Genomic DNA, 20,816 nt, shown 5'->3' with positions numbered 1-20,816 from the left:
GTCTCAAAGAACCCAAAAAGCTACTACATTTAGACAGCTTTCCTATCTCCTGCACGAATCCCTTGCAAAGCAGTGCCAACAACAGATGGCCAGTCACCTGAGTTGCTAGAGTAATGGGAAGCACATCCACAACATAGCCTTCTAATGCTTGTTAGAAAGTGCTTTTGTTGCCAAGTTCTTCTAGCTTCTTTTTTTGATCCTGCCTTGGTCTCCCCAGCCCAACTTTCTGCCTCTGGTTGCACTGATACTTTGTCCTGGTGCTGGTGCTTAAGATGTGGTCTGTCCCGCCAAAGAAACCTGTGTTAAGTCCACATGTGGACTTAACTCTTGATGGAGTTGATGAATCAGCCCATTTCACCTATTCAACAGATGTGACTGTTTTGTCTTTCTGGTTCCAAAGGATTTCTGGAGAGCTATGGCTTTACCCTTTTAGAGAGAACTATTGGTCCTCATACTCTGTGCACCTCTGATGTCAGCATGGGATTTCTATAATTCCAAGCAGGAGCTACAGCCACTTGATAGGTAGTGCCTCAGTCTGGGGCCTCTGTGGAATCCAGCTGGCATATTCCAGCCAATGTGGCAGCCTCAATAGTTAAGTTTTGACCATGTCCCTACTGTCCTGGGTGGTGAAAATACCCCCTTTATGTGTTCTTGGGAGAAGATGCTCTTCAAAAAGTGGTGCCTGGTAAGAGATTTCCACAGAACAAGACACTCAGAAGGGCAGGGATAGAATCTTACCTGAGCTTGGTCTAATATGAAAAGCCCAAGGCTGGGTGCGGTGGCCCATGCCTGTAATCCCAGCACTTTGGCAGGCCAAGGCAGACAGATGGCTTGAGCTCAGGAGTTCATGACCAGCCTGGCCAATATGGTGAAAGCGTGTCTCTATTAAAAATACAAAACTTAGCTGGGTGTGGTGGCGGGTGCCTGTAATTCCAGCTACTCGAGAGCCTGAGGCAGGAGAATCACTTGAACCCCAGAGGCGGAGGTTGCTGTGAGCTGAGATCACACCACTGCACTCCAGCCTGGGTGACAGACTGAGACCCTGTCTCCCCCACCCCCTGCAAAAAAAAAAACCAAGCCTGAGTGGCATCAGACCTTTGTTTCCCATGAAAATATTAGTCCCTGCTTGATGGACTTTTATCTGGGAACAAGGGCAAACAGGGAGTGAGTTAGTTACAGTCAAGCCACAAATTGGAGATTTGCAAGCCTGACCCAAGGGAAAGTCCTCAGCTAGTCTCATACTCTTGTAACCATCAAGATGAGCTATTACAGACCATCCTTGTATGACCTTCCTTCCCTGGCTGCCTGGAAAGCTTACTTGCCGATTTGTCTCCCACACCTTTGCCTTTTCTGCATAAGCATATTAGGCTGTTTAAGGAACTCACCCCATATTGCCAGACCCATGAAGTGTGTAGGGTATGACTTCTTAAGAGCGAGGAGGTCTAATGCCAAGAGAAAACTTTTTTTTTTGAGACAGGGTCTGGCTCTGTTACCTAGATTGGAGTGCAGTAGTGGTGCAATGTCTGCTCACTGCAACAGCCTCCACCTTAAGGGCTCAAGCTATCCTCCAACCTCAGCCTCACAAGTAGCTGGCACTATAGGTGTGTGCCACCACACCCAGCTAATTTTTTATTTTTTTGTAGAGATGGAGTTTCACCATGCTACCCAGGCTGGTCTCAAACTCTTGAGCTCAAGTGATCCACTCACCTTGGCCTTCCAAAGTGCTGGGATTACAGGCGTGAGTCACCATGCCTGGCTGAAAACAGTTCTGCAGCTGCACTGAATCTATGTGGTCTTCAAAAGGGCACTGCCAGGGTGCAGTTATGCATATAAGCCCAGAGTCTCAAGCCAGGAGGACCCATGCTACAGGCCACTGGATGTTCCCTGAATGCCTCATGCAAAACTCAGTTTGCAAGCGACTCCTTCTTAAACCAAGATGACTTGGCCTACACACACTCTAGAGAAATCTAAGGAATGAAAGAAAGTGAGCTAGTCCTAAATTCTGCTTTCTTAAAAAAAATTAAAAAGCCAAAACAACAAAACCACCACCTCACTGATACGGTTAACTTGCTGTCATTTAACAGATTATCAGAAATTGCAAACTCTCTCAAGAGCCACAGGATAGGAAATCATCTCTTTAAAGCCATACCTGGTAGGAACAATAGGATGACTACCACAAGCCTGATTTTGAATAGTTTATTAAAGGAAACGTGAAGCATCAGTTTCAAATTGTACAAAAGGAAAAAAACCTCATATTGCAAATGTACAATTTACAGAATTACTAGCAAAACCAATCAAGGAGACACCGAAAATACAAAAATTTGATTGACTTCAAACTGAACTGGAAACCCATTGGAGTAGATATTTAGCCTTTTTGTGTGGCATGGTAGTCTACAATTCTGTCAGCATCTGTTTTCCATACAAGACTGTCACACAAAGGATCAGTTTGTGCATGTGCCAGGGCACCTCATGGCTTGCTCCCCGGCCAAAACCACAGGCAGGCAGGGCTGGGGTGGACAGTCCAGTCATTCCTGCGCCTTCACTTCAGTGAAGCCCACAATTCTCGGAGAAAATGAGGCCCCAGCTCCCCTAACTGGAGCCCAAGAATTGCTGAATTAGCAGAGAAAACATTTTGGTGACCAGGTTTTTTCAGAACTGTACAAATGTTGAGAAAAATCTGTTTTGTGTCTTTACTAAAAGGATGAATAAAATCATCCATCTTGCTTTCCCGCACAAAAGATGATCACTGGGTGTGCAGAATTTTTAAAAATGTGTTTTGTATTTGATAAAAAAGGGAAAGCCTCATGATTCTGTTGCAACTACTTTAAAAACCAGCCCAGAAACAGCTGTGGATGGATTGGTTTGGAAATTCTGAGGCTTACTTTAGAAATCTGAAGGAAGAAACTTAAGTGGAGTTTTTAAAACAATAGCAGCAAGTCATAAAAGTCTAGGCAGAATGCAACGCTAAACCATTGTAGACTGTCCTGAAGATTCATAATTTCTTTCCCCAAAAGAATTATTCTTAATATGCACATTTAACACTGAAATGTAGCTGTAATTCAAGGTAAGCTTAGGAACTTCACCCTCTAAGCACAGACTTCTATGCAGCACATACTTCTATAATCAGTAAACTTAATTCACAAAATTAGCGCATAAGGGTATTAAGTGCATGGGAAGTAGACACAGTTATGTTACACTTAAAATTACTTTCGAATGATAAAGGATTTCTTCATGATTATCTTAAGAAAATGGAAGTCTGTGTAACTTGAATTTGGCAGGGCATGAAATAAGTGGTAAAAACAGCAAACTGATAACTTGAGAATCATTTTCGTTTTACTGAGAATACTTTATTTGCTGGTAGAAGTTGCTAAAAATGCACAGAACAAATACCAATAGAAAATGCACTGTATTTGAATCTCCCTAGTCTATATAAAATGAACGGTGTACAGCATCTGTTGGAAAAATGGCTGCATGGACATTTCTTATTTTATGCCCACTTATAAATAAAAATAAACCTTTTTATTCAAGAGTATATAAAATCTGGGAATTTCATATCCATATCCACAGAGGGTGTGTGGTTTTTGGCAGAGATGCACTATGTCAGAATTTCATCTTAGCTTGTCAATGTTCTGCTCCTTCATTATTTGTGTTCCACAAAGGTCAACCAAATCCAGTGAGCTCCAAAACACTCTTCGGCAATTAGGATGAGCTGCTTACTCATAGGTTTAATAAAAATGGTTAGCTTTTAAAACATAAAAAGGCAAAATGTTAAAACGGTTTTTAAATTGTACAACAGGAAAATAAAGTTAAAAATATTTTTTTTTTACTCAATGTTGAGTTTTCATAAAACAGGTGTATAACAGTGTTTATCTTGACAGCTGTTTTAAAAATTTAAAATTTCTTCCTCCCTCCAGAAAAACACACACATCTGTATTGGGATAAGTCCAATAGTAGGACACAAATGATTTTCAGGTCAGTCTTTCTGAGTGGACATTCACCAACATTCCCTTGGGTAATTTACATGCTCCTCTTCCGTCACTGCAAAAAGGGATTGACCTTAATCATTTGATTAAAAAACAAATCAGATCACATCAAAAGTGTTTTTCCCCATACAAGCTATCACAGTATATAGGCCTCTAGCTCTAAATAATAGAGTTCCAGATTTGTAAATTTTCTTCAGACTTCAGAACATAGGCATTCCAAATCCCTAGAAAAATGATGAGAAACATAATTATTAATTTCATGCATAAACAGGACCCAGGAACCATAAATAAAAAGCAGTAATAATTTAACATTTACTGAATCATCTTCTATGATAGCTGCAGAGTCAAAGAAGTCTGGCCTTAGCTCAGCTCTCTCTCGCCGATTTCTTGATGGAGGCTGGAAAGAGAAACAGGTTTCTTAATTTTTTTCTGAGATCATTAAGACAATGAATTGTGATAATCAGCTAATATTTCTGACAGTATCATAAATATATAGACCTGCTAAGAGTCAATTTTGAAAGGAAGAAGAGAATCTGGCTTTTATATGAAATAGATTTTTAAAAAACTGTACTTTTGGCTTTTAATTATGTTGGCAAAAACAACGCACAAAACTTTCAAACTATAATGAATACACTGAACATGTAAATACATATAAATAACTTTGGGCCTACATGCCCAGGCCATATCTTCCCTTTCAAGTCACAGAAAAATTTATAAAATTGATTAACTACTAGGTGATAAACCTCTGAATTCCCCAAAGCAGGTAGATGGAAAGTTATTGGATGGTGGGGGCAGATTGGAGTAATATGATCTCATTTATATTTATAAAACTTACAAAAACTTCTCATTATGGAAAATTCACAACATACAAAGCAAAATGTTACAGGCTGAATTATGTCCCTCCAAAATGTGCATGCTGAAGTCCTAATCCAGTACCTCAGAAGATGCCAGTATTTGGCGACAGGGCCTTTAAAGAGGTAATTAAGGTAAAATGAGGTCATATGGGTGGGTCCTAATTGAATATAGTTGGGGCCCTGATAAGAAGGAGAGACACATATAGGAAAGACCATCTAAAGACAAGGAAGAAGGCAGTCATCTACAAGCCAAGGAGAGAAGCCTCAAAATAAATCACCATCTCAGGACTTCTAGCTTCCAGAAATGTGATAAAAAAATAAATTTCTGGGCCAGGCGTGGTTGCTCACGCCTGTAATCCCAGCACTTTGGAAGGCCGAGTCGGGCGGATCACGAGGTCAAGAGATCAAGACCATCCTGGCCAACATGGTGAAACCCCGTCTCTACTAAAAATATAAAAATTAACTGGGTGTGGTGGCATGCGCCTGTAGTCCCAGCTATTTGGGAGGCTGAGGCAGGAGAATCGCTTGAACCTGGGAGGCAGAGGTTGCAGTGAGTCAAGATCACAGCACTGCACTACAGCCTGGTGACACAGCGAGACTCCATCTATAAATAAATAAATAAATAAATAAAAATTTGTTTAAACCACTCAGTCTGTGGTATTTATTATGGCAGCCTTAGAAAATACATAGAAAAAGCAGCATGATGAATTTCTATGTACCCATCACCCAGTTTCAAAAACTGTCAAACATGTGGCCAGTCTTATTCCACTGAGTCTCACTGTTTTTCCTTTCCTATGTAATTCTGCCTATAACTACTTCAATGTGTTGTCTATAACTGATGAGAACTTTTGAAAAAAACATAACCACCATGCATTACTATTCCTGTAAAAATAAGTTCTTAGTATCACCTATGGTTAGTCCATATCTCAAACATGTCTTCTCATACTGAACAAATTAAGTCCCATATTCGGCATTTTGTTATGCTGAAGCACCGCAGATTTTTGTCAGGCTCAAATTTAAAGCACAAGAGGCCAGATACACATGTGATGCTGAAAGACAGATCTAGTATGAGCTCTCTTCGAAGAAGGTAAAAAGAAAGAACCAGTTTCTGTTAGTATCAGAATTTAAAATATGACTGCTTTGAAAGCAGGCTTGAAAAACACCCAAGCTCATCCAAATGCCCACTGTTTTTGGTCAATGTTACCTCCTCCTCACCTCACCCTTCCTCCCAGAATTCTGAAAATAAGAGGATAATTTTTGTTTGTTTTTTTGAGACGGAGTTTCGCTCTTGTTGCCCAGGCTAGAGTGCAATGGCACAATCTTGGCTCACTGCAACCTCAGCCTCCCGAGTAGCTGGGATTATGGGCATGTGCCACCACGCCTGGCTAATTTTGTATTTTTAGTAGAGACGGGATTTCTCCATATTGGTCAGGCTGGTCTCGAACTCCCGACTTCAGATGATCCACCCACCTCAGTCTCTCAAAGTGCTGGGATTACAGGCGTGAGCCACCGTGCCCAACCTAAGAGGGTCATCTTACACCAATGCCCCCACATATTTTAACAAAAGAAAAATACAGTGAATTTCTCTACCAGATCAATAACCATGGTGTCCTCAAATTCTTCATTCATATCTTCTAACTGGCTTCGGGATGACATCATCACATCTTCAAAGATGGGCTCAGCATCTTCCTCCATTAGACCCCGACTGGTAAGAAAAAGGTATTGTCAGAAAGCTCATTAGACTCCACCATTTGGAGTCCTGCCTGTTTCTCAGATAAAAGTTACTCTAACCAACTGAAGTACACCTTCCAATCATGACCTACAGACTACACAAATTATAATGAACTCCAAGACAATTAAGAATCATTCCTTTGGTTCATTCAAGATTTCACCTCACACATCAAAAGGAAGTACAATTCAATAATAATGGTTGTTAATATTTATTTAGCTATGTGTCAATTACCCTAAAATTCTTACTGGTACTATTATCCCAAATTTACAAATGAAGAATCTGAAGCACAGAATTTTTTTTTTTTTTTGAGATGGAGTGTTGCTCTGTTGCCCAGGTTGGAATGCAGTGGCGTGATCTCGACTCACTGCAACCTCCACCTCCTGGATTTAAGCGATTCTCCTGCCTCAGCCTCCCAAGTAGCTGGGATTACAGGTGCCCGCCACCATGCTCGGCTAATTTTTTGTATTTTTAGTAGAGACGGGGTTTCACCATGTTGGCCAGGCTGGTCTTGAACTCCTGACCTCAAGTGATCTGCCTGCCTCTGCCTCCCAAAGTGCTGGGATTACAGGCAGAGCCACCACGCGTAGCCAGCACAGATGTTTTAGAGCTTGCCCAAGGCCATGCAGCTGCCAAGTGGCAAAGTTAGGATTTAAATGCTGAAAGTGTGAAGAACTCACATCCTCCTTTCCTATCCTATGCTGCATAGCATATCATGAATTGTAATTTTAACTCCTAAGACCGAACATCAAAGATACCCAAGTCATTTCACAAAATGATGGGCATCACATAGTTATGTTCTTGTGACACTCAATGTAACACTTACACAGCATGCCTCACTCCAGTTCTCACTTTCATGTAGTTCATTCCTGTTCTGTCCTTCCGATTTAAGTCTTCTAACTTCGGCTGGCCTAACCAAGAGATCTGCATCTGAGGACTAAGAGAGGGTACTATTATTAATTTTGTAGCAGCAGATGATGAATTTAGCTAATGAGCCCCATGCTAAGAAAGCCAAGGTAGGTTTACTTAATCTCATGTAGTAGGAATTAGTTGGATTTATTCTGGTGCCTTTTTATTAAAAAGGCAGTAAGTTGCCCAAAGATATCTGTAAGTCTCCAAGAGAAGCTGGCTGAGGCTAACTGTTAGATGCTTAAACTATCAACCAAATCTCTGCCAAACAAGGGCTCTCAAGACCTCTGTCTTGGGCTGGTGCCCCACTCACAGGTGTACCTAGCTGGACAGCAGACCCCTAACTAACAAATTATGTTGGCTTGGCAGCTGAAAGTTCTCCAGAATTCAACAAGGAAGAATATAGCAGCTTTTCCTCAGTCTTTATGGAGTCAAGTAGAGCACTTGTACTCTAAACTTACTGGCACATGGAAGTGTGTGTAAATATGCCTCTAAGGATTTTTTTTTTTTTTTTGAGATGGAGTCTTGCTCCGTCATGCAGGCTGGAGTGCAGGGGCGCAATCTTGGCTCACTGCAACCTCCGCCTCCCCGGTTCAAGGGCTGCTTCTGTCTCAGCCTCCAGAGTAGCTGGGACTACAGGTGCCCACCACCACGCCCAGCTAATTTTTTGTATTTTTAGTAGAGACAGGGTTGCACCGTGTTAGCTAGGATGGCCTTTATCTCCTGACCTTGTGATCCACTCACCTCGGCCTCCCAAAGTGCTGGGATTACAGGCAGGAGCCACCGCACCCGGCCAGGAATCTTTTTTTAAGACAGGGTCTCACTCTTGTCACCCAGGCTGGAGTGCAGTGGCATGATCTCGGCTCCCTACAACCTCTGGCTCCCAGGCTCCAGTGATGCTCTCACCTCAGCCTCCCAAGTAGCTGGGACCACAGGCATGCACCACCATGCCTGGCTAATTTTCTTTTGTGGTGGTGTTGAGACAGAGTCTGTGTCACCCAGGCTGCAGTGCAGTGGCACGATTTTGGCTCACTGCAATGTCTGCCTCCCGAGTTCAAGCAATTCTCATTCCTTGGTCTCCTGAATAGTTGGGATCACAGGCATGTGCCACCATGCCCAGCCAGGAAACTTTAGTGATTTTTTAGCCAATACAAACTGTCACATGAACTTGTTTCTAAGCTGTCTTTATATCATGTGGGGCCACCACCTTGATTAAACCTATAAACCTGGAGCAGGGAAAAGAAAGCAGACCACAGCCACAGCGACTGATAAATGGTAAGGTCAGAGAGGCAAGGCAGGCTGCTAAAATAAGGAGAAACCCACCCTGTAGGAAGAGGGGTGGGGATATTGGTTAGCTCACCCATCTTGGGATGCTTGCCATAAGGCAAACCACCTTCTAGGATACTTGGCAGCACAAGAAAGCCCAGTTATACCATGGGTGACAGTGAGTATCCTCTTGGGTTTGCAGGCTGATCCCTTAGAGCAAAGGGGTCTTATGAAAAGCCAGGATTTGATACTTCTAACACTGTCTCTTTCATTTTCAACCTAACTAAATTTGTTGAGTACAAGTGAGAGTTCTCCCTCTTATCCATCAGAGTAATTCACAGCATTACCCCACCATACACAGAAACATAAGTTAGGAGCTCAGAGAATTTCAAAGTTGGATGGAAAACAACAAAAGATTTTTATAAGCAAAACACACCATCACCCTCTGCTTTCTCTACAATTTGCAGAGGCCTGTCTACTAGAAAACATTTTAATTACTAGCATGGAGAAAAGGTAAGACCTTGATTCTCTCTTTGAGGGCAACTATTCTCAGAATTTATCAAGTAAGATCTTAAAAATTCTTAATCCATGAGAAGTTTGAGTTTAAAATATAAATGTAACAAGACAAAATATTAATTAAATGGATGATAAAGGTCATATAGTCTATTTGGTGTTCAGACTACTGACAACATAGGCTCTTACAGGTTTTCTTGCCTAGGAAGTAACCTGCATTTCTTGGCAAGTCCCTGAGAAGAAACAGACCTGCCCAATGAAAATGCAAATGCTAACTGAAATTAGCACTTGGTGAGACACCATACATTTAAAGGTCTGTGAACTTCCAGGAACTGATATCTTCAACAATGTTTGCAGATTTTGTATAGCTCTTCTCACATAAAGTTTTTACCCTCTGTTTCTGGCTTCTTTTATCATGAAGTGACCAGCAATATGTTCTGATGAACAAATAAAGTTTTTCTTAAATAGTTTTACTTTCTTTAAAGGTTTTTTGCCAAGAAGACAAATTTTTGCTACTTACTTGTGTAAAAAGTCTGGTTCAGAACCATGTTCAGACTCAGGTTCTTGAATCTGGTCTCCCATGGGCCGGCTGTTCTCCCGCAGTACAGTGGACGTGAGTTGTGGTGCTGGCAGGGGGCCAGGGGTCTGAATCATGGTGTCAGTCCTGTTTAGCCATGTGTTATCCAGACTCTCATCTGTAAAATTCCAGTTAAGGTCACAGAATGTTGTGGGTGAACTCTGGTGGCAGTTATAGCACAGACTTGTGAAGAGTGTGGCTATGCAGTTAGACTGCCTACTTTAAATCTCAGTTCCACCACTGACTTCTATGACTTTAATGACTCTGTACAAGTCATTAAACTTCCAAAGTTGAGTTTTCTCATATATACAATGGGGACATCATTACCTAACCTCATGAAGTTGTAGGGACTAAATGAGGTAATGTATGTAACCACTGAATGTTAGCTATCATCACATCATCATCTCTTTAAGTCCCTCCATCTCTCAAGATTCATTCATCCTAGAAGGGGAAGATTGCAGCCAGCCAGAGTTTGCTCAAGCAATAAAGGGCCTATTTCCTGGGCCTCACAGGGGTCTCAGGCAGTCGCAATTAAAATCTGACTGGCTTTTGTGGAGAAATAAGCAAATCCCCTTGCATAACTAGACACTGGTCAATAACTTCTTGCCAGGTTACACATATGGAGATGGGTTGAGAGGTTCACCATTTTCATGCCTCTGTGTCCTTCAGGGAAGCCTTCCCTGATTACCCCTACTCAATCCCCCACTTAACATTTTTTTTCTCTCTTTTTTAAGATGGAGTCTCGCTCTGTTGCCCAGGCTGGAGTGCAGTGGCATGATCTTGGCTCACTGCAACCTTCGCCTCCCAGGTTCAAGCAGTTCTCCTGACTCAGCCTCTCGAGTAGCTGGGATTACAGGTGACTACTACCATGCCTGGCTCATTTTTGTATTTTTAGTAGAGACAGGGTATCACTATGTTGGCCAGGCTGGTCTTGAACTCCTGACCTCAGGTGATCCGCCCGCCTCAGCCTCCCAAACTGCTGAGATTACAGGCATAAGCCAACACACCCAGGCTTCTCTTTTAATTTCTAGAGGAAATACATTCTTACTCACTTAGGACTTAATTATATACTATCCTGTATTAGCAGGTATGTAATTTGTCATGTGTGTAAACTGTCTCTGTAAAACTTAAGTTTTCCAGGGGCTAGGAACTGTTTTTCCTTCAGAACTTATGAAAACGGTTTATAAAGATCTTTTTTTTTGAGACAGACTCTCACTCTGTCGCACGCTGTAGTGCAGTGGCACAACCTGGGCTCACTTCAACCTCCGCCTCCCAAGTTTAAGTGATTCTCCTGCCTCAGCCTCCCAAGTCGCTGGGATTACGGGCATCTGCTGCCATGCCCAGCTAATTTTTGTATTTTTAGTAGAGATGGGTTTCACCATGTTGGCCAGGCTGATCTGGAACTCCTGACCTCAAGTAATCAGCCCACCTTGACCTCCCAGAATGCTGGCATTATAGGCGTAAGCCACCGGCTAAGATGGTTTATAAAGATTTGAGCAGATTAAAGCATTATTTATAAACTATCCTGATAAAATATTACCAATTTTTTTTTTTTTTGAGATGGGGCTTTGCTATGTTGCCTAGGCTGATCTCAAACTCCTGAACTCAAGCAATCCACCCATCTCCCAAAGTGCTGGAATTAAGCGCATGACCTACTATGCCCGGTCAAGTTTCTACCTATAAAATTTCTAGGCTGGGCGCGTGGCTCACGCCTGTAATCCCAGCACTTTGGGAGGCCAAGATGGGCGGATCACGAGGTCAGGAGATCGAGACCATTCTGGCTAACACGGTGAAACCCCATCTCTACCAAAAATACAAAAATTAGCCGGGTGCGGTGGTGGGCGCCTGTAGTCCCAGCTACACGGGAGGCTGAGGCAGGAGAATGGCGTGAACCCGGAGTTTGCAGTGAGTGGAGATCGCGCCACTGCACTCCAGCCTGGGCGACAGAGCAAGGCTCCATCTCAAACAAAACAAAACAAAACTACATTATTCTAATATAAGGCTTCTTAAAAAGTATTACTGCTTTGGTTTTCCTTCTGAAGAATTTTAATCCCAATACATAGTATGAATCCCACTGCTTTTCCTCTCCTTAAGTCTCAGAGATGTGTGTGTTAGGCTCCTCCTTTGCCATCGAGCATCCTGTTTCTCCTTGTATTTCTCAGGTTTCTGATATTTTGTTAGACATGTACATTCTAGATTGGCTTTTCTGTGCCTGGAAATACCTACCCATTGTCTTGGTTAAAGTAATTCCTATGATCTGAAGCTCACTACTCAATCTCTTCTTAGTTAACAAAGACACATTTCATCATCTTCTATTCATAACACATTTCATTCAACATTTAATTCAGAACTTTTATTCTCTACCACACTTAAAATTTTATGATAAAAAGATTATTATCACTTAGGTTCTGAACCTGGTAAACTCAACTGTCAGCTGTCTACTACATGTCATCTTTTCCAGAAAATCTTCCTATATTCAAAAGTTTGGTCACTGCCTATATGTTCCCAGAACCTCCTGTGTTTGGCACATCAGAGCATTGACCATGGTGAAATCAAACAGCCTGTTTCTGTTCTCTCTCCTCCTATCTGCACTCACAGTATATTAATACCTAATCTGTAGTACTTAGCACAGTTCCTAGGAAGGCACTTGGTAGAAACTTACTGAATGAATTGATAACTCCAGGGAGAACTCATTCATCTTAAATAGAAATAGATACTTCTAATCCTTTAAAGATTACTCAATGAAAATATTTCTTTTAATACTTTCTCATTTTCATCTCTGAAGGATGAAACTCTGCAGCCTAAGGGTTTTGTGCATGCAACCCATCTTAGTCATTTTGTAAATCTCAAATTGACAAAGTTTTCTTTTTTGTAATTTAAACAAATTAGGTTATCTGGTTCCATATAAGCTTCTCTTAATCTTGAAAATAATATTGACTGTACCAATAGTGAACGTTATGGATAGTTAAAATCTCTAAGCTTTAGTTTCTTTTGTGAAAAATTTAGATAATAGTGTTGACTTATAAGACATTTATACACTTATGCCAGAGACTGACTTAAGTGCTTTACAAATATAAGTCAAATAAATGATTAAATGATATAATGCATGTTAAAACATATCCCTAGTACATAGCAAAAATTTGATGAATGTTGGCTAATAAGAATATTACATTGAAGAATGGCTAGACGCAATGGCTCATGCCTGTAATCCTAGCACTTTGGGACACTGAGGCATATGGATCGCTTGAGTCCAGGAGTTTAAAACCAGTCTGGGCAACAAGGTGAAACCCTGTCTCTACGAAAAATACAAAAATTAGCTGGGTGTGGTGGCACATGCCTGTAGTCCCAGCTACTTGGGGGCTGAAGTGGGAGGATTGCTTGAGCCAGGGAGGTTTTGGGGCTTGAGCCAGGGAGGTTTGAGGGGTGAAGTGGGAGGATTGCTTGAGCCAGGGACAAGACTCCAGCCTGGGTGACAGACTGAAACCCTGTCTCATTAAAAAAAAGGCCAGGTGCAGTGGCTCCCGCCTATAATCCCAGCACTTTGAGAAGCCAGGGTGGGTGGATCACTTGAGGTCCGGAGTTCGAGACCAGCCTGGCCAACATGGTGAACCCCTGTCTCTACTAAAAATACAAAAATTAGCTAGCCATGGTGGTAAGCGCCTGTAATCCCAGATACTTGGGAGGCTGAGGCAGGAGAATTGCTTGAACCTGGGAAGTGAAGGTTGCAGTGAACCAAGATCATGCCACTGCATTCCAGCCTGGGTGACAGAGGAAGACCCTATCTCAAAAATAAATAAATAAATAAATAAATAAATAAATAAAAAGAAATGCCTGTAGTCATTCTTTAGAGAAAAGTCCAGGATCCTACAGTACAAAGACAAGATTTTATATTTTCTTTCTCTGGACTTTTAAAAAAGAGTTTAAGTCCCAAAGCTGTAATTTGAAAGGAAATCTTAAACTTTGTGGAGATTTTGTTAAACTTGAACAGTAACATTGATATTAATTCTTTTATTCTTTTTGAAATATAGATGCTTTGAAAACTCAAAGGTTAAAAAAAGAAAAGAAATACAGATGCTGCCTAATTTACTGATTGATGCTAGATATGAGGCATTACTATACAATAATGTTCAGATAATTTATTGAATGCTAGCTATGTGCCAAGCACTGTGCTCAGTACTGTGTGTGTACTAAGTGGTTTATTTGTAGTTTCTAATATTCACGGGAACTGACAGGATAAATATTCTGCTCATCCTTCATTTGATGAATGATTGAAACTTAGAGAGGTTAAGTAATATGCTCAAAGGTTGCATAGCTGATAATGAGAAGGCCAGGTCTGAATTCTGGAACTCTGATGTTAGAATTTGTACTCCTCATCAATAGTCAATACTGTCTCCCCAGTAATGAAAAGAATCATTAGATTTAAATTCTAATTAATTTTGCCATAGAGTTTAGCAAAACCTTTATTAGTGAGTCATTTTTTTAGGCAGCACAGGTAAGATGCTGAAAGATAAGAAGTTATAAAAAGAACAAGAGAGAGGACTCAGATCACAGCCCTCCTCTTGGTTTGGAGAAAATTTATTACAAGCATGGAGAAAGGGGAAGATTATTTGAGAAAACAAGCATTTTTACTTTGAGGCTTCTCTTAGTAATTTTAACAGGAATGTTTTGTTTTAATAGAGCAATTTTTATTTATTTATTTATTTTTACATATAGGAATATCTACTACTGATCAGATTTTCATGACAATTTAACTTCCCATTCCCCACAGTCCAAGAGGGTTATAAAACCAGATTTAGCCATTACTGCCTTTTAAAAAAATTAAATGATGGGAGTCTTGCTCTGTCACCTAGGCTGGAGTGCGGTGGCATGATCATAGCTCACTGCAACCTCAAACTTCTGGGCTCAAGTGATTCTCCCACCTTAGCTTCCCAAGTAGCTGGGATTACAGGTGCATGCCACCAATTAAAAAAATTTTTTTTCTTACAGATGAGAGTCCTGCTATGTTTCCCAGGCTGGTCTCAAATTTCTGGCCTTAATTTCCTGATCCTCCTTCCTTCCCCTGAGTAACTGGGATTACAGGTGTGAGCCATCATACCTGGAGGCCATCACTGTCTTATTGTTCCAACCAAGTGGTAGAACTGGAAAACTATTCTGGTATATTCAATTTGCTGCAGAAATCTACCCTCAAATTACCTGTATCTCACCTATATTAGGAAGAATTTTAATAGAATAGCATTGTGACTATCTTACTTTATATTTTAATGTATTAGAAGCATATAGTATAGGGATTGATTTTATAGACTTAGCTAATTGTTTCCTCTTTTGGTCTCTCTTCCCTTATGCTCCATGCTTCCTCAACTTCTTTTTCCTTTACGCTTTTCTGTCTTACTTTGTCTGTTCCAATCTTTTTGCCTTAACATCTCATTGTGAATCAAATATACAAGGAAATCATGTGCCTGATACTATTATCTTGCTTCAAAAGATTATTTGCTACTTTTTCTCTTTAAAACCAGGCAAATTGTTTCTTATAGTGTAAAGGCAGACTTACCTTCTACTCGTTTTTTATGAAGTGGAGGTCGTCCTTTCTTATTCCTTACTGATGAGGTTTTGCTGCTGCTACTTCCACTGTTCACAGACATTCTATCATCTTCACCCCCAGTGACTAATGAATTTCTATAGGAGATGAGTGGAAGCCATACATCTTCCCTCCTTTCCATCATCTGCTCGGTAAGGAATTTCTCTAGGTATGAATGACTAGAAACACAACAGAAACAGCAGTGATTTTCATGGAAGCAGTTCATACATCACTCACTTTTTCTTAAACTGAGGCTCTCTCTCTGCAGGTTCTGAAGAATACCTAAGGACACACATTAAATTATTAACAGTGGTCACCTTTGGAAAGAGAGGGACCGAGAAAGTTTTGTTTCACATATTCTTGGGATACTTTAAAGCAAGACAGTGTATTACCTAAGGGTATGTATGTATGTATGGTCTTTCCCATATTTCTTCCTTTGCTTTTAAACACCAATGTTAAAAAAAAATCAGAAGTTTAGCTCAAAAAGATTATTGAGTTTTCTCATAAAGTGTTCAAGCCAAAGCAGGATTTCTAAGATGGTGGAGTAAGGAGGCTGGCATGCCCTCTTTCCAGGAAAACAACCTTTTAACTAGTAAAATTTACAAAATACAATAATTTAAAGTCTTTGCCAATTCTCTTAAGGGCATACAGCAAATGGAGAAAAATTTATTCAAGAAAATCTGGCCAGGCACAGTGGCTCATGCCTGTAATCCCAGCACTCTGGGAGGCTGAGGTGGGTGGATCACTTGAGGTCAGGAGTTTGACATCAACCTGGCCAACATAGCAAAACCCAGTCCCTACAAAAAAAATTAGCCGGGCATGGTGGCACGCACCTGTAATCCCAGCTACTCAGGAGGCTGAGACAGGAGAATCGCTTGAACCCGGGAGGCGGAGGTTGCAGTGAGCCAAGACCACCCCACTGCACTCCAGCCTGGGTGATAGTCTGGAGACTCTATCTCAAAAAAAAAAAAAAAAAGAGAATCTAATACATTTGTAGCATTTGATCCACACCTGTTCCCTTCCCTTGTTTCCTTCTCCCTGCCACTACAACTCTGTATTTTAGAAACTCTATGTAGTCCAGACAGGTGGCCAAGAAGATGGGGGTTCCCTCTCTCTCTAGTTCCCAGGCTACCCTGAAAGAAAGAAGCATACCATTTGCATTTCTCATCACCTCCCAGCCCTGTGTTGTATAAGTTCTATTCTGAACAGCAACCAGGTAAAATGAAGCTCCTTTTATCCCACCTAGTCTCCACCCCTGGGGTAAAATGCTACCCTGGGCACATCAGGCTGAGAACATTGGGGCCCTAAATGCCCCACCTCAAACTCCCTGTCTAGAGATTCCAAACCTTGGGCAAGCTGAGAACCAGGGGTTACCTATCCTCTGCTCTTGATGGAGTGAAAATGAGACGGTGCTGGTAGTTCTCTGACACTAGCAGCAACAAATGACAGAGCAAAGCACCCAGAAGTTCCATAGAGAAAACCAGAGAAAGAGCCAAGAAGAACCTTCCTGGTGTCATAGTCAATCCTGGGAGGTGGATTTGTTAACTAACTGACTGTTGTAATCATTTTACAACCTATATGTATATCAAGACATCATATATACACCTTAAATCTATATTTTTTTTAAAGGATTTTTTCCGGGCCGGGCGTGGTGGCTCAAGCCTGTAATCCCAGCACTTTGGGAGGCCGAGACGGGCGGATCACGAGGTCAGGAGATCGAGACCATCCTGGCTAACACGGTGAAACCCCGTCTCTACTAAAAAATACAAAAACGAGGTGGCGGGCACCTGTAGTCCCAGCTACTCAGGAGGCTGAGGCAGGAGAATGGCGTGGACCCAGGAGGCAGAGCTTGCAGTGAGCTGAGATCCGGCCGCTGCACTCCAGCCTGGGCTACAGAGCGAGACTCCGTCTCAAAAAAAAAAAGGATTTTTTTCCCTTTTTTTTTAAACTAAAAAACAAGTGATTCTTAATTCTCGCATTCCCCCTTCTATCATCTGGAACATAGCCTACCAACCTTCCACTGTGTTGTGCTCTTTTGTGCCTTTTTTTTTTTTTTTAATCATCACAGCACTGGAAGAATGTTTCTTAACGTGTAATCGGTCTTTGTTATTAATATAGGGCTGTGTTTGTACGCGTCTCTGGCATTTCATATGTTTCTTCTTATATGGAAGAAGGACAACATTTTATTGTTATTGATCTGCTTAAGTAATTGCTATGCTTAACGTTTCTTTTGTTTATAGGTTTCAAATTTTGTGAGTTCATCTGTTTATCCATTAAGCATATTTGGAACAGGTTTAAAAAATAAAATAAAAAATAAAAGTCCTGGGAGTTGAGAAAGCTATGCACATATCCTACGCTGCCTTCACTCATGGGCAAACAAGGGAAGGGAATGAGGCAGACTTGAAACATTCCCCAAGCCACATACAGATCTATCAACATAGGGAGGAAGCTTCACTGGCAAAAGTGGTTTAAATACAACCTCTCACCAAACACTGGCTGAACAAACAGCTATTCTTACACCCAGGAGCAACTCCTAGGAGGCCAGGCTTAAAAATGAAATAATATGCTTCTCTGGTCATCTGAAGACTGTGCACAGCCAAGGCTGCCTTTTCTCAGGAACAATCAGAGAGGTATCTTCCAAGCTGCTAGTCCCTGGCCTAAAATGTGGGTCAAAAAAGTAAATACCCTGAATTATGAAAGCAGCCTGCAAGCGATACACATATCCAACAGTAAAGGGTAAACCTAACTGGCTAAGGGGCTTAAGCACCTTTGATCAGTAAGTGGCTTATGCTAACCCAAGGGTGACCTCCTCAGCAGCCAAGACAAATGATAAAAACAAAGGAAAAAAGATCTAAGCAAAGACATCAGAGGTTGCACAAGGCAGAGAAAAAAGATTTCAGAGTTTGTTCATCCAAGTAACTAAACAAGTAAATGACCAACGAAAAAATAATATCAACCTCTAGGGGGCAGATAATTAGTAAAGAGTAGCTATATTATTATTTCACAATATATCATTTTTGCAACATTTGTTCTTTTTATTTATTTATTATTTTGAGATAAGGTCTCACTCTGTCACCTAGGTTGGAGTACAGTGGCACAACCTTGGCTCACTGCAACCTCCACCTCTCAGGCTCAAGCCATCTTCCCACCTCAGCCTCCCAAGTAGCTGGGACTACAGGCATGCATCACCATGCCTAGCTAATTTTTGTATTTTTGTAGAGAAACGGTTGTGCCATGTTGCCCAGGCTGGTCTTGAACTTGTGAGTTCAAGTGATCAGTCCACCTCGGCCTCTCAAAGTGCTGGGATTACAGGTGTGAGCCACAGTGCTGGCCAAATGTCCAGTTTTTAAGAAAAAATTATGAGACATACAAAGAAACAGGAAAATGTGATAGATACATTGATAAAAGAACAAGCAACAGCACCTTGGCCCACAAAGATTTCAAAGCAATGATTATAAATAAAGTCCCCAACTTACAATGGTTTGATTACGATTCTTTCTTAACTTTATGATAGTGTTTTTAAGCTGTGTACTTTAATGGTGAGTACCCATGCAATCATTCTGTTTTGTACTTAGTATTCAACAAATTTCATAGTATATTTGACATTTCATCATAAAACAGGCTTTGTGTTAGATGATATTATCAAACTATAGGCTAATGTAAGTATTCTGCATGTTAAAGGTAGGCTATATTATTTTGTGATGTTTGGTAGATTAGTTGTATTAAATGCATTTTTGACTTACAATATTTTAAACTTATGAGGGGTGTATTACGATGTAACCCCAGCTTAAATCCAGGAGCATCTGTATGTTCGAAGAACTAAAGAAAATCTACTTAAAAGTTGGTATGATGACAATATATCTCATGAAATAAAGAATATGAATTAAAAAAAAGAACCAAATGGAAATTCTTAAGTTGAAAGTATAATCAAAATTAAAAATGTACTATAGTGGCTTGACAGTAGATCTGAGCTGACAAAGGCAAGAAACACCACATTTGATGATATATCAAGAGGTTATGCCATCTGAAGAAGAGAGAGAAAACAGAATAAACAAAAATGAACAGAGCCTGAGAGAAGTATGGGATACCATTAAATATACTGACATATGTGTAATGGGAGTAACCAAGATAGCAGACGAAAAAGCAGAAAAATTTAGGAGAAATAATGGCTAAAAACTTTCCCAGTTTGATGAAAAACATAATTTTATACATCCAAAAGTTCAATGAACTCCAAACAGGATAAATGCAAAAAGATTCACCCATGGATTCATCATAGGAAAAATGCTAAAAGCCAAGGATAAAAAGAAAATCATGAAAGTAGTAAAAGAAAAGTAATTCACAACATACAAAGAAAGTCCAATAAAATTAATGATTAATTCTTATCACCTGGCTCACAATGGCGGCCAGAAGGCAGCGGGATGACATGGTCAAAGTGTTGAAAGTAAAAAACTATCAAACGAGAATCTTACATCGCTTACTGTAACCTCAATCTCCTGGGCTCAAGCAATCTTCCTGCTTCAGCCTCCCAAAATGCTGGGTTTACAGGCATGAGCCACCCCTGAGAGAATTTGTTGCTGTCAGACCTGACTACTAAAAGAAGTTAGTCAAGCTGAAACCAAATGTCATCACAGGGTAATTTGAATTTACATGAAAAAACAAAGAGTGCCAGTAAAGGTAATTTGTAGGTAGTTATAGAAGTATAATTACAAATTTTGTATCCCTTTTCTCTTAACTGATTTAAAAAGCAAATATATAAAACAATATGTATATTACTGTATTGTTGGGTCAATAACATAGAAATGTAATATATTTGACAATAAACACAAAAGTGAGTGAAAGAGAAGCTGTATTTGATTATAGGAATGATACTAGATAGCAATTCGAATCCACAAGAAGAAAAGAAGAAAACCAGAAAAATGGTAAATAGAAAGATTAATATAACAAACTCTATAAACACATACTTGCTTTCCTTTCTTTTCTCAGTTTCTATAAAAGATTATCTCATGTATAATTATAACAGTTTATTATTGGGTTTCTAATATATATAGATGGACCATGTATAACAAGAATAGCCAAAAAAGGAGGAAAGGAAATGGATTTATATAGAATTAAAGTTTCTGTATTTCCTTAGAATAAACCAGGATAGACCTTAGGTAAATTTTGTTTTGTTGAGGTGGAATCTCACTCTATCATCCCGGGTGGAGTGCAGTGGCACGATATTGGCTTACTGCAACCTCTGCCCCCTGGGGTTCAAGCAATTCTCTCACCTCAGCCTCCCAAGTAACTCGAATTACAGGCACGTGCCAACATGCCCGGCTAATTTTTGTATTGTTAGTAGAGACAGGGTTTTACCATGTTGGCCAGGTTGGTCTTGAATTCTTGACCTCAAGTGATCTGCCCACCTCAGTCT

The 20,816-nt window shown here is 40.5% G+C and overlaps 1 protein-coding gene across 2 annotated transcripts in view; it reads right to left on the bottom strand.

The window, feature by feature from the left end:
* Nucleotides 1-2,180: 2,180 nt before the first annotated feature.
* The window catches only part of STAG1 (stromal antigen 1), a 327,523-nt gene continuing 308,887 nt past the window's right edge, over nucleotides 2,181-20,816 (bottom strand). For both annotated transcript variants that reach the window (XM_031663744.1, XM_031663743.1), the window contains 6 exons: nucleotides 15,380-15,585; nucleotides 9,775-9,949; nucleotides 7,393-7,503; nucleotides 6,428-6,542; nucleotides 4,300-4,380; nucleotides 2,181-4,207 (listed from right to left, as the gene is read on the bottom strand). In XM_031663744.1, the coding sequence (XP_031519604.1) occupies nucleotides 4,184-4,207; nucleotides 4,300-4,380; nucleotides 6,428-6,542; nucleotides 7,393-7,503; nucleotides 9,775-9,949; nucleotides 15,380-15,585 (712 nt within the window). In that variant the 3' untranslated portion in view covers nucleotides 2,181-4,183. The remainder of the gene's footprint in view (nucleotides 4,208-4,299; nucleotides 4,381-6,427; nucleotides 6,543-7,392; nucleotides 7,504-9,774; nucleotides 9,950-15,379; nucleotides 15,586-20,816) is intronic.

The sequence above is a fragment of the Papio anubis genome, chromosome 2 (genome assembly GCF_008728515.1).
Source record: "Papio anubis isolate 15944 chromosome 2, Panubis1.0, whole genome shotgun sequence".
In the NCBI taxonomy this organism is placed as follows: Eukaryota; Metazoa; Chordata; class Mammalia; order Primates; family Cercopithecidae; genus Papio; species Papio anubis.
This window is presented reverse-complemented; position numbering and strand designations above follow the sequence as displayed.